We start from the raw sequence: 14699 nt of genomic DNA on the forward strand, positions 1-14699 counted from the left end.
AAACCAAATATCCAATCATGGAACCACTAATCAAAACATCAATTTACAGTAGGGAGCACTCGCACTGTGGCACTGGACAGCAGTGGCACAGTGCCCAAAGCATCTAACACCAGAAAAACACATGAGGCAACAGCAAAAATGGAAGGGAGACCAACGCCAATGGTGCCAGGTCTAACAATGTGTGTGTGTGTATGCATGTGTGTGTTTGTGTGCGTGTGTGTGTGTGTGTGTGTGTGGAGAAGGTGTGGGTGCCTCCTCTTCAAGGTTAAACATGCTGCAGAGGCAATAATATGGCATGTGGTCCTGACAGTGCACCTGAGTTGAGAGATTTTTGCAGCACCGAGGCAAGAGCCCCATGAATCCAAGCACACAGATTTTCAGAAGATCCCTGCGGTTGACTGAGTTTTCTGGTTGTCTGTTAATTAATGAGTCATTTAACAGTTTGATTTTTCTTTTACATTATTGCAATGTATTCATCATTGCATAATTTATATTGAACCGACAATCTATTCTTCTATATGCATATTTATTAATTCATCATTATATTTTAAAACATAATGCTTTGTATGAGGGCGATTGAGGGTTCGGAGTTCAGCCCAGTGCATTTCGGGTCTGATGGTCCCTTCGTCAGGGGAAAGCCTGAAAATAAATGAATAAATTACATTTTTGTGCCTATCTTATCGAGGTACATATACTGAACCAACTTTATATTAGAATGCAGTCTTATCAGTTAGGGTATTTACATGCTTTACGTGCATAGGATACACGGATCCATTCACTTTTCCAAATTCAATCCCTCTGTCACTTTTCCTTATTTACATGCAATGAGCAGTACATGTCAGAAGTCATCGCTTGTGATAAAGGATTCTATTATCCATATGCTGAAATAAAATGTCAATGGAACCTTGATAGTGGAGGACATCATATAACTCACTAACATTTAGAGGAAGTTACTTACAAGACTATGTCTTGCTAGGTGCTGTTCTTTTTAAGATCTTTATGTCCTATCGCGGTGTGACAATGTGAAACACAAAGAAAGCTACCGGCCAAAATTCTGATTTAATATAATTTGAAGTTTGAGTAATGATTATAGCGCATATGTATCAAGGTTATTAGCATTCGCAAAGGCTGAAATTCTGCGAATTTCGGCCTTTGCGAATGCTAATTTGACAAATGGTATGTATCAAACATGTTTGATGCAAAATAAGGAATAGCAAAATTTGCAATTCCTTTTTTTGCAATTGCACTTAAGGAATCGCAAATGTTGTGATTTCTTAAATGCAATGTATCAAACAAAAAATATTCAAAAAATGCCATTAAGGATTCGCAAATTACCACCAACTTCTAGTTGGTGGTAATTTGCGAATTCTTTTCAAAAAGCTTTTTTCCAAAAAACAAAAGGTGCCATATGACGCTCATACATGCCCTTAGGGCATGTATGTGTGCCATATGCCCCCAAATGTCTTTTTCAGGGGTGCAGCAGGGTGTTCTTGAGACACCCCTGCACCCTTGAAGAAATGCCTCATTTGCGATTAGCTAATTGCTAATCGCAAATTGCACCTTCATTCCTGTGGGCCTCCTGGCCCATGGAAATGAATGGGTAAGTTGCGATTAGCAATTTGCTAATCTCAAATTAGGAATGGTAAAGAATCGCTATTTAATAGCGATTTTGTACATACATACCGTTTTGCGAATTCCAAATAGCGATTCCTTAAAATTCGCTATTTGGAATTCGCTAAACGGTAGTATGATACATATGGCCCTGACTCTTACCGCTATGCTACCAACGTGTCTACCCTCTTCCGGTTTCTTCCTTGAGTCCTGTACAAACTATACGACAGCAGTTTTACCTCAAGCGTATTTTCAATGTATACTGTTGTGGTTTGTATATTAGAATGAGCCTTGCTAGGGTGCGTTCTCTTATCTCTCCGGCTAACAAAATGTGTGCCTTCTCTGGATGATATACTACTGTGCTACCAGCTCCTGTGCCCTCGTTCAGGTTAATTCCTAGAACTCTGTGCAGAAAACGCGATGTTGATCCAGACATGAAAGTTTTATCAATGAGTGCTGTTGTAATCTATTTGTCGAAGCAGGCCTTACCAGGTGGCGTTCCGATTATCCGAGTGTGTTGCTTCTCTCAGAGGTATTTTCCTCGTGGTTTTTAGCTTCTAAACGTCACCTGTGTCACATACATAATGTCAAATTAAGAGCCGCCCACTTTAAAGATCACTTAAGGATCATGTTATGCTTGCTATCAGACCTTACCTAATAATGGGGTTATCCGCACTTATGTTATCGAAAAACTGTGTATCGGTGAAATCTCAAAATGCGCCTTCTTCACGATTCTTTGTTATTTCTGACTTGGATGTATGACATTACAACGCATGCTTTTACATCGCATGCTTTTACAACGTGGTTTTTACAACGCATGCCATTACAACGTATAGTGCTTTGGGGCGCTGGATAGTGAATAGTTTAATTTACTATTCCAACTCCAGTCCCCGTGGATAGTAGGGAAGGTGTTGGACAGTAAATTAAACCTATTCCCTATCCTAGAGCGCCCCCCAGCGCAATGCGTTGTAATGGTTTGCGTTGTAAAAGTTGCGTCGTAAAGGCGCTGCGTGGTAAAAGTTGCGTTGTAAAGGATGTTTGCCTTCTGACTTCTATGAAGAAAAGAATACGGCTATTTACTAACCGCTCTCCTTTGCGAGATAAGATAATATCCCTTATGTCTATGTGTCCCGACTTACGCTACTGATGCGTTTTAAATGTGAGTGAATCACGTACTCTCGCGAGAATGCTCCTGGGATATTATCTCATCTCGCAAAGGAGGGCGGTAAGTAAATAGCCGTATTCTTTTCTTCATAGAAGTCAGAAATAACAAAGAATCAAAAATTTGATAGCATTCGCGCCAAGAATGTTCAATTCTATTAAGGACACGGAGGTGAGGATTATGATATCTCTTTCTATACTGAATAAAACACAGCAGCCAATAAAAACATTCATTTAGTTATAAAAAACTACATTTCCCATGTTGCTTTACAATAGTAACGCCTCCTTGGCCCTCTAAAGAACCCTGAGCCCAATCCCATCATCCTCTTTCTTTGCTTGAACTGCAACAGTCCATATATCAACAATAACTGAAGAAAATCCTCCAACATGGAAGTTAATATGGAACCAAGATCTATTTTGTAGTCTTCAACTGGAGGAACTTCTTATTCAGACTTCTTGTCTACACCTACGAAAAAATTAACAACCCGTTATATCTGTGTATCAAAATCCTCATCATCTCATTAAGCACGGGTGGGTAATATGAACAATAACCTTGTACATAGCCGGGAGGGATAATCCTCTCCTCCGTGTCCTTAATAGAATTGAAAATTCTTGGCGCGAATGCTAGCAAATATTTGATTCTATTACAGGACCGGAGGCTTCGGATTATGCTAGTTTAACGCTTTATTAAAGACAACAGATGTTACGTCTCCCACCGGCTTATAATAAAATTGTTCAAAAGTCGATTCTACAGACCAATCAGCACAATGCATTATATCTTGAATGTTAGAACCTAACATGTAAGACTTAGATGCCATGGCACCTCGTACTGAATGTGCCCCAAATTTCTGAATGGCAATACCAGCCTCTTTCATAATATAGCGAAGCCATCTGGCAATAGTCCCTGCCGACACCGGTCTAAATGGTTTCTGTACAGCAATGAGCAGTTGAGTAGATCTCTCTGGTCTCAACAACCTAGTACATTCCTCGTATTCCTCTAAACAATGCACAACACATCATTTCGCATTGCTGGGAAAAGCATTATATGTCACATGTCTAGATAGAGTTTTCGTACGACCTGTGATAGTAAAAGAAACTCCCTCCGGATTAAATACTCTACCTGTATGTTCCAATGACGTACATCCGATGAACGCCTGCATGCCGAAAGACATAGAAGCATTGCCAGCTTGGCAAACAACTGTTTCCGGGTTAGAAGATTATTCATCGGCCAGTTATTAAATAAGGAGATAACAAGTGAGATGTCCTAAAAGCCAGAGTAGTTGGGTTTAGGTGGATTTGCCACCCGTATACCCTTAAGAAGCTTACATATCAGTGTATGCATACCATTACCAATAGGTTTTCCGTCCACCTGATTATGTCCTGCCGAGATGGCCGACCTAAAATTATTTACCGACCGGTATGCCGAACCCTCGGCCGCTTTATCCGGAAGAACATTTACAACATGGCCTGTCCCCACGGGATCAAAGTGTCGTTCCAGACACCAACCCATCCAGCCCTTCCAGGCTGAAGAGTACCGCTTCCTAGTAGACGGAGCCCAAGCTTGCTTGATGAAAGCTGAAGCTGTCTCCGAAAATCCTGGCATTTCCCACTGTTGCCGGAGACCGCCAGGCCATCAGGGACAGTCTCTCCTCTGTGATCAACGGATGCTGTTCCCCGTGAGGTCGCAGGAGTAGGGACTCCGACCACGGAAGCACCCTGGAGAGGTCGCAGCTAATCTCTAGTAACACAGGGAACCAGGGCTGCGACCTCCACAGGGGTGTCACCAGTATCACCTCCGCCTGTTGCTTGAAAATGTGTGACGTCACCCTGGGAATTTACAGGAATGGAGGGAACGCATAGTTCAATGCTCCCAACCAGTTTTGAAGGAAGGCATTGGTTGCTTTCGCCGCTGGGGACTGAAGAAGAACTGAGGAGTTGAAAAGCTGGCGGTTCAACCGGAATGCAAACAATTCCGTCTGACACTGACCCCAAAGGTTCTGTAACCATTGAAACACTGTCGGGTGTAGTTGCCAATCGCTGTAATCCCTGAGATGTCTCGAATTCCAGTCAGACACTAGGTTGGACTGCCCCGGAATGTACTCTGTAATCAAAGTGATCTGTCGCTGCAGGCAATAATGCCAAAAATCCTTGGCAATCTCCACTAGAAGAGATGACCTCGTTCCCCCCAACTTGTTTACGTACCTGACAGCTGACATGAAGTCTGTTTGGGGGAGTCCTAACAGCAAAAGAACCCGCTAGGACCATCGACCGCCTGTGGAGATATCTCCGCAGCGCGGCCACCAACCCCAATGGATGGCGTCTGATTAGATGACTACCTCGGGTTGAGATCCGAAAATGGCTCTTCCGTTCCACGCTTCCACGTGGCCCAGCCACCACTGCATTTCGGCTCTCACCTCCTGAGTTAGCGGAACCACGTCCATGTAAGAGAGACCCTTCTGTAAATGTTGGATCTTGAGCCTCTGTAATGCAGTGGTCCTGGGAAGATCGCTCGGATGGATGACGTTAGCAGGCCCACTATTCTGGCAATAAGTCTGAGAGACACCTGCTGTTTGCTGAGAAGTGACATAATCTCTTTCCTGAGATCCTTCAACTTCGATTTGGGAAGGCTCAATTGAGCCGACTGCGAGTCTATCACAAACCCCAGAAACTCCGTCCTCTGTGGTGGACTTGGTGCAGACTTGGCGTGATTGATTACAAAGCCCAGACTCTGCAATAGAGACATTGTCATTTGAAGATGGTGAGCCTCCAACTCCGTGCTCTGCGCCATGATTAGGATGTGGTCCAGGTAAATGATCATGCACACTCCCTGCTCCCGCAGGTGGGCCACTACCGGCGTCATCACCTTGGTGAAGCACCAAGGAGCCAAGGAAAGCCCGAAAGGAAGGGCTGAATACTCGTACCACCGACCTTTCCATTGAAATTGCAGGAAACGGCGGTGAGGTGGAAAAATGGGAATGGACAGGTAGGCATCTTTGAGGTCCAGCCTGACCATCCAGTCTCCTTGCTTCAGTAGATCCGTCACAAAATGTATCCCTATGACCTATCCTTGACTTTCCAAGAGATCCTCAAGCCGGAAGATTTCAACCCCTCAACATCCACAGAAGATATTTTACAAGCTGCTTAGTCCTCACATAACACTCTTAGGACCAAGATGATGGAGCATGGCTAGATATTAGTTTCCTGTGCCAAGCCCTCAGGAATGCAGTAGATAGAGCGATTGAGGCAGATGGATATATTTCAAGCCTAAAGGGTCTACGGCCCTACAAGCGAAGGTACCCCAGCTGATGAACACAACAAAGAACCGGGAAGGGTGCACAATGATGTGAAATAAAATGTGATTTGTGGGACTCCAGGTAGGGGTTGAAGTCATACAGTCAGAGAATTGACTCAGTGAGCTGTGTTATTCGAGGACTGCCTGGCGGACTTCTGTTTGGTCCTATATCACCCTCGTGGGACTTGCAGTCCAAGCGTGCAATATGTCAAAAATCTTTTGAAGCTGATCTCAGGGGGAGGCGTCACCATCACGCATGCAGGTCTGCCTCTCCCCTTGCTGCATGGGACGCTGTGTTGTTTGGGGGCTGTCTGCTGAATTTCTGTTTGGTTAAAATTCAGTCCCAGGTTGCAACGTGCCCACAATCTTTTACAGCTGCTCTCAGGGGGAGGCAGGGCCTTTGTACATATAGCGCAAACTCTCCCCTCACTGTGCAGGACATGCACATCTGTGCCTGGGCAAACCCGGGCTAAGTCTGGGCCCGTCCTGCACCCATCAGCATCAGGAAGAGGCAGGCGAAGTCATCACCCTTGGTTCTAACTTTGGTAAGGAGAAGAGCTTGTCGTGGAGGAGGACTTACCTGATGGCCTGATTACTTACCTTAGAAATTGATGACTCTGGAAGTGGGATTATCTTGTTTATTTAGTCAGCTCTCTTACCTTGTTTCAAAGTCCTAGCTGTTAATTTACATCCTTTCATGGCTACACCCTTAGAGGCTACTAGTATCACGCCCGGGTGGGCTGTTGTTGTGGGGGCTTTTTTTGTACTACTGGAGTCCAGCTGAGAAGGGCTATCCTCCATTTGTGTGTGGAACCAGGGGGTCTCAATGGTGCTTAAGGGTGCTACAAACATGGGGAAAAAGAAAGGGTCTTCAACCTAAATGCCACCCCAGCCAGCTGCCCTTGTGTTTACACTACAGAGGGCTTCCTAAATCGGGCGGTAGGGTTAGTATCTAAAGAAATAGAGCTGGGTGAATTAAGGCTATCTTTGTCCAGGGATAGCCTCTCCATACACTTTCCTTGTTCGCCTGCCTCTAGCAGAGCTCCTGGTTCGCCCCATGGTTTGTGTGATCAGAACGATCAGGGAGAAGGACGGGGGTGTTTGAGCAGGGTCACACTCAGCCCCCCCACCACTTCATCCCTGGTGGCTTGCCCTAGACACAAGTGAAAGAGGAAGGGTTGCCTCACCACTCAGAATCATTCCAAGGTTAATGCGTCAGCTCAAATTGACCCTTACCCATCTGTGTAGAGGGAGGCCCATCCCCAGTAAGTAGTTACTAACTGAGCTTATTACATTTCTGATTAAGAATCGTGTCCCCATTCTGGCTAGGCTCTCCCCCTTCATGGCAGGATGTGGGAGATTCTGACTCATATAAGTTTGGGGAGGGGGTCACAACCGGAGCAGAGCCTACCAATGGTAGAGTAAAGGTCCACCAACCTTATCCATCCTGTCACAGACCCCAACATCAGAGGTGATCCCTGTGTGATGGGTTCCTCTCTGAATGTTCTTGGGTTGAAGAGCTTGACAGAGGCTTCCGTAGTATAGTAGCCCGTCCCCCCTGTACGGTCTCAAGTAAACTGGACAGTTTGCGTACCCTGCCCCCCTCCATTAATCCTGGTGCTGTGCTCAATCTACTGCCGACTCCCTATGTTGCCACGCTAGGCAATGTTACTCTCCGCCCCACCTTCTTTGGTGAAACCTTCATTGAGCTCAAAGACACGCTGGTGCACTGGCTAAAGTTACATACTCAGCGAGGCTGGGGGCTGTGGAATCTGTCATTATGGCCTGTAAAGTGAGTTAGGTGGACTCAGACAGGTCACTTAGGTCAGAGGATTGGTGGTGGTTAATTTTAACAATCCCGGATTGTGGCTAATATACTGTCAGCCCTGCCCCACTGAAGATATGTGTCCCGCCCCGTATAGTTGCCGTCCCCTTGGGATATTTCTATAGGCCTGAAAGGGTTGGTCACCTCCGGTTCAGGTGGGCGGGGCTCCCCCACTGAGCGCCTGGCTGGCTTCTAGGCACTCCCCTCTCTGGTGTGCTACAGCTAGATTGGCTCCTCTGAGTGGTCTGGAGTCTTGCACTTGACACGGCTCTCATGACCCCCTTCGTTGCCCTCGACCTGCCTACGTCTCCAGCAGCCACACTACAATCTTCAGTAGGTTGGACTCTCCAGGCATGGAATATTGTTGGACTTTTCTGCTAAGTTTACTAACCCTAGATGACTACAGTTGGTAAATAGCTGTCAAATTATCTGCCTCCAAACAACTATGGAGGTCTAGAATCTTCATTCCTCGAAGGTCACTCTTCCTGCTTTACACCAGCAGAGCCCTTGGAGCAGGGAGGGCTCTGGAGACTGATCACATCTGTTGCAGTTGAGCTGAGTGGATATATCTGTGCCCTCCGCTGGGAGGCCCAGATGATGCAGAGGTTGTTGTCATTCCAAAATTCCCCTCTATTAGTTTTAATGAACTTCCATGCTGCTTGGGGGGGAGACTTGTTATGGGCACTTGTGTCCACCGGCTTGATTTGGCTCTTAAGACACTGTGGGAGGGGGTAACTGGGAGGGAACTAATCTTGCTCGCAGGGGACTTTATTTGTCTTCTCTATGACTTTGTCCTCTCTAAGGAGGGTCTCAAGCTTGGCGCTTTCGTGGACTCACATAATCTGGTATTTACTCTGGACAAGTTAGTAAATTTCCCCAAATCCACAATTGTTCCGACGATCAAGGGGAGGAGTTGTATGTCGATCATTGATTACATTTTTGTTTCATCTCCCTTATTTTTGCTTACTTTTACTTTTAATATTATTCACAGCCACTCTTTAGTGATCACAATCCTGTGCCCCTATATGTGGATGTTCCTACGGCTCCATGGACACTGTAAAAGCAGGTGTCAATTGGTACCTTTTTGACAGGGTAAAAGATTTAGGTGCCTCATTTATGAGGCTGTGTGTCACTTTTACGCTGCGTCACTTTTTGTGACGCAACAGAGGGAAAAAAATGCACCTTGTTGCCCCATATTTACAAAGTGACGCATCTAGGTAGATGTGTCACTTTGTAAACCCCTCCGCCACATTATACCGGCGCCAGGTATATTGTATGCAAGGGGGGGGTATTGACGCAAGAAAGGGTCATGAAAGTGACGCAGTGAAATCTTACGCGTGCTTCACAGCAGGTGTAAGACTGACGCAGGCCCTTTCACATTGGGGCTAGCCCCATGTGAAAGGACACATTGCTGGAGTTGCGTCACTTTTGTGACTCACTCCAGCAACGCGTCACTTTTGTGCCATACAGATGCATCAGAAATACTGACGTATCTGTAACTCCTTGCGCCATGATGCGTCATACTGTAAATATGACGCATCATTGGTGTCCCAAGGAGGGCGCAGTGAAAAGTGACGCATCGGTGTTTTCACGCAGTGATGCGTCACTTTTCATAAATGAGGCCCATAGAGCTTATCTCTTTGCTAAGTGCGTGCAGGAGTTTCACACTTGCCTGGATATAGATGCTGGAGGAAGGGAGATCCTGCAAGCTTTTGATGGTATTGCTCTGGGCGTTCTTAGTCTATTCACAATAACTACCCTCAGCAGTGAGGCCTCCAAAATCCAAAGTGGTTTGCAGGATGTAGGAGGGCTTATAAGCAAGCTCTTGATGCCTGCAAGTCCATCCTGTGGGAGACAGCCTGGGGGGAGCTATCTCAGGGGTGTGACAGAGGGGGCAGTTCAATTATTTAGTAGGAAGGATTGGCAGAAGTAGGGAGAGATTTGACTGTCGGTGAAACAAGTTCATTATTGAAGATCCAACGTGATACAAAAAAAAGCTTCAAACTATTGGTCATGCTGAGATAAAACCGGTGTAATACAAGTAGAATCTGTTCAATGTATCAGACAGGGTTGTTGCAGGAATTCCTCTTAGAAACAGAACTATGCCTGGGGCCACAGAACATCAGTATGTTGGAAGTGAGTCACCATACCACAAAAGTACCTCTGAGCCCAAATCAAGACTAGCTCATAGTGCCGCACCTGCCCTCCCAACCTTTACAGAGTAACAGGTAAGTTAGCACCCCAGAACACACACTCTAGACTCTTTCAGGCATCCCGGTAGAAGGCCATCATCTTTCGTAAGCTCACTCATAAGTATCCACAATGCACAGAAAAGAGACACGAATAAAGCTTACAATATTTATTGAAACTATTGTGCTCTATTTTGCAATAGCTGCTCTGCAATCAAAAGTCAAAAATTTGATTAGCATAATTAAAAAACTGTTCACAATGAAAAGGCCTGGAATATTGGAAGACAGTTGTGCCTAAACCTACCCTCACTATAGAAGCGCAGTGATATATTAAAGATCGGTGGGATTTGTGAGGGACCCCATCCCTGGCATACATAGGGAGTTGTTTTACATCTCAGGCAGTAGAGCTATTTCATGTGTCAGGGACTTTGCTTTGTCTGAATGTGTCCTCTCTGTTTTTAAAATATTAAATTTAGATTCATTTGAAAATATCTATCCGACCACTGAGCAAATAAAGCACAGTTTATTTCAACCTTGTAGGAAATGTTCTTTCAAATCCCAGCAGAAGAACTGAGTAATAAAACAAGTGCAGCCAATTTCTAAAATAAATGTATAGCACAAAACCAAGTCTGTTCAAGCAAAGGCAGCATACTACCTTTATGAAATACACAGCAGGGGTATTCACGGTATCAGAGAGGGTTGTACATAGTATCAGCAGCAGGATCTAATTAACGTATCAGAGAGGGTCCTACATAGTATCAGCCATAGGAGGTATTCAACGTATCAGAGAGTGTCGTGTATAGTATCAGCTGTAGGAGGTGTTCAATGTATCAGAGAGGGTCGTACATAGTATCAGCCGTAGGAGATGTTTAGTGTATCAGAGAAGGTCACGCATAGTATCAGCCGTAGGAGGAATGCAGTGTATCAGGGGGTGATGCATAGTGCAAAGTATTCCGTTCATCAGAGAGGATCAGGTGCACACATGTGGAATTCAGTTCTGGGGCCTGTGAATAAGAAACAAAAGAGAGCATGAAGACTCTTCTCAGCCTAGGGTTGGGGTTAGTCAGGAGCTTAGAACAACATTATGGGGTGCATAAGTGCGTTAGCAATAAATGACCCATAGTGTGATAGGAGGATCCGACTGTACTTTAAACACCATGTGCTTTCAAGGGTTTAAATACATTTTATTACATTCTTAACCTTGTGTCCTTGTAGTTTGAGTGGAAGTGAGGGGAAGTATAGACAATAGAGACACTGTTCCATGTTTTCAGACTCTACCTGTTCAAAGTGTTGGTCTGAGTACTTGTGTAGTTAGACTGCTTGTTCTGCAGGCGAAATTCCACCTTCCGAGGAGTTTGGGAGGATGCAATATCCTGGATGGTCTCAATGATTTTACCTTTTTTTTTGTGCTACATCAGATATGCACGCATTTTAATTTTGGTTTTTAGGTTTCAACCTGGCGAGGGGCAGTGCCCCTCCCAGATCGAAAACTTTTGTCTTCAGTAGGGATGTTTGGACCGCCTCTGTTTCCAATTGGCTAGCTCCATAAATGGAGACTAGCCATTGGGAGACAGAGGCTGTCAATCACGCTTTCTTGCGAAAACGCGATTCGGGGGCGTTTCTGGGTCTTTTTTTAAGTCCCGCCCTGTCCTCTTCCCATTGGCTGGAATTTTACCTTCCAGCCAATGGGAAGGGGAGAGCACACAAACACGCCCCCGAATCGGCCTGTTGCTCAGTTCCAGACTTGTTTATTTATGTATTTATTTAATGTAAGTTTTTTTTTCCTTTGATAAAATATTCATGGGGGTTTTCTCCTAATTTAGCAGCGACAGAGAAAATGCAAGTTTGTGGCAGATAAAGAGGTATGTATGTATGGTTGCTGCTAGTCGTGAATTATGCCACAGCCTCCCCAAGCAGCCGCCATGCTTTATGGAGTACGGTGCGCAGTGTGTTAAAAGACCAACTTTATTTCTGAAGCTAATTGAACAGTTTTCGAGCTGCAATGTTCTTTCTTTTATGTAGTCTTTAATGCCGCGCAGGGGGAGTAGAGGGTTTAATCTCACGCTGAATACTCATAACGCTGTTGTTTAATTTGAGTATTTTTGATTAAAGTGACAGGCGTGTTTGCCTTCGGGCGGGGATTTTTCTCTGCTTCCCGTACGTGCCATTGCTCTTAGAGGCATAGCAGCGTGTAGTTAGTTGTATTTTAAACCTCGGCGCCCCATTTGACGTATTTCATTGCAGTTTGGCACAGCCATCAAAGGCGCCTTGGTTTCTTGTGTTTCTTTTGTAGGAGTACAGCGTTTGACATGATGTATTGTGATAACGCCGGGGCAGAAATACCCAGAGGAATAAATAACTTTTGTCGCGTGTGAATCCACCGTACTGTTTTTCTTGTCTTGAAGAGCAGAAGCAGGTTTATATTCTGTTTGGAAATGGGATCTCTTGATGTATGTTTATAGTGTTTCCCAGGTTTTCGGGTCATTTTTTTCCTCTCGGTGTAGCCAATTTGCCACCTGTTCCTGAGTTACTAAATTGTGCAGGGTGCTGAGATCACCGGAACCGGAAAGTGGACGTGCCGTGCGGGAAATACTTCTCCCGCTTCAAGGGCTTTAAATGGACTGGGTCTCACCGGAGCTGAGCACCGGTAGTTCGTTAAAGGGGGGGCTCGAATCGGGTCTCTATTGGGCTCTGTTTTGTGCCCTGGCACAGGCACCTCGATGTGCACGCGCTCACACTGCTCACTTATTGCTAGTGGACACGTCACGGCATGACGTCATACCAGGTGAGCGTTGTAGGTGAAGGGAAATCCTTTAAAGAGAGTAATTTTTTCTCTGGATTTCCCTTCTCTTTTTGAAACTCCGGAGCAGCAACACTGTTCTGGTGTCACCAGAGCTTTATGTGGAAGCTTTTTAAATATCATATACAAGCCATAGTTGCTGCTTATTTATCTTGTGCAGCTAACAACCAATGACAAAGCCAATAGTTCTGACTTGTAGTTATGATGTTACTTGTTTTTATTTGCGAGGGGGAGTACCGGCAGTTGTCAAGAGCGACGAAATACTTTTAATTGGAGAGTACCGGCTCTTGTACTTCTGTTTCCATTTCAAGCTCTGCATGTACTTCCCTTATCATTGCAATCCGGTCCTACGGGGTTACTTTCATTTTACAAAAGCATCACTAGAGGTACCAGAATGCAGAACTGGCAATATATCGCGCACCTGCAGGGGACCAGTTTAAATACCCATTAATGACAGTCTGTAGGGGCTAATAACACTCCACGGCTTAAAAAACTGAAACTGTGCTTCACCAAAACTACAAATCTGAATTAGTAAATCCGTGGTACATAAAACTTACAGTGCGAGAACACGGGTCTCTTGTTGGTAAAAGCGCCAGAAATGCCCTTGAATTGACGGAAGTGTTATAAGCCCGGGTCTTCGAGGCCGCGCGCCTTAGCACACCTGCGGGCCCTGAGTGCCGGCCTGTGATCACCTGCGTGCCGTGTGCTCTGGCGCCGTTTCCTGCACTCGCCTGACATTGTGAGGTCTGACCGCTCGCCCCGCACCATGGCTGTCTTCGGGGCCTGCCTGTGCGGGCGAGGCGGCCTGCGTGGGTGCCTGTGCCTCCCGCGGAAGGTGTTCCTGTATCACCCTGCCCAGGTAGGAGAGCCCCTCTGTTCAGCTGCACCCCCTCCTGGGGCGGGGGTGCGGAGGGGGGGGGGTTACTATTGTGCCGCTGCAAGAACATGATGTTCAAATGGGTCGGTACTCACGGGTACTGAGTACAGGCACATTTTCTTTCTTTTAGTGAGTACCGGAACTTCTCCAGGCCTGAGGAGAGTACCCGTACTCACCTGGGCCTGTCCGGTTTTGGGCACAACGGTCACATGAGCGTGAACCTGCGGCCAGCGACGCCGCAGGGTGGCGGACACAAATGGAATTCCCTGTAAAGGGAGCTGCTCCTATGGCAGTGGCGGCTGGTGACATTTGAAAGTGGCGGGGCGTAGCGCGCGCGTGATACCCTTTTGAGAAAGAACCTACAAGGTACCCTATATTACATTCATGAATGTAACAAGACGTACATCCAGGCTTTCTTCTGTAGACATTTTAATCTTTAAAAATGTCTTAAACTTGCTCTCTAGACTCGAGCGTTTACATATGTATAAATTATTATTGTGAAGCCACTTTGTCTAATTACAATGTGCACTGCATTTTTGCAGACAATTTTGTCATTTTAGCTACAAGGAGGATTTTTTTCATCTCAACCTCCGTGTCATTGCCCCAAAAGAATTTGGTCATAAAACTGGCTGTCATGGCCCAGGGTGAATAACGTGCACGTCACGTTTGTTCATAGTATTTAAACCCTGTATTTAGCAAGAGCACGGTTTTAGCTTCACCGGCCCTGCCAGCAGCACAGCGGTATGTCTCCCATTTGGCTGCAGCGAGGCCTCCCTGCATGTCATGATTTTAATTTTTAGGGAAGTGATTTATTTCCATGTCGTGTCACTCGCGCAATTACCAGCCTCTTCTTTTTCAAGCGCAATGGTTAAAATCTGTAGACTTCCCCCTTGTAACATTAAGGACGGTCTCGCAGTGTGTGTTTGTAAAGTATGGCAAGAGTT

The 14699-nt window shown here is 45.6% G+C and overlaps 1 protein-coding gene across 1 annotated transcript in view; it reads right to left on the reverse strand.

Annotated features, from left to right (window-relative positions):
- Positions 1-10977: 10977 nt before the first annotated feature.
- Positions 10978-14699, reverse strand: part of LOC144822682 (uncharacterized) — a 118031-nt gene continuing 114309 nt past the window's right edge. Inside the window, exon 5 of the mRNA XM_078680456.1 lies at positions 10978-11082. Coding sequence (XP_078536582.1) covers positions 10978-11082 — 105 coding nt within the window. The remainder of the gene's footprint in view (positions 11083-14699) is intronic.

This window comes from Lissotriton helveticus, chromosome 3_1 (genome assembly GCF_964261635.1).
Source record: "Lissotriton helveticus chromosome 3_1, aLisHel1.1, whole genome shotgun sequence".
Lineage (NCBI taxonomy): Eukaryota > Metazoa > Chordata > Amphibia > Caudata > Salamandridae > Lissotriton > Lissotriton helveticus.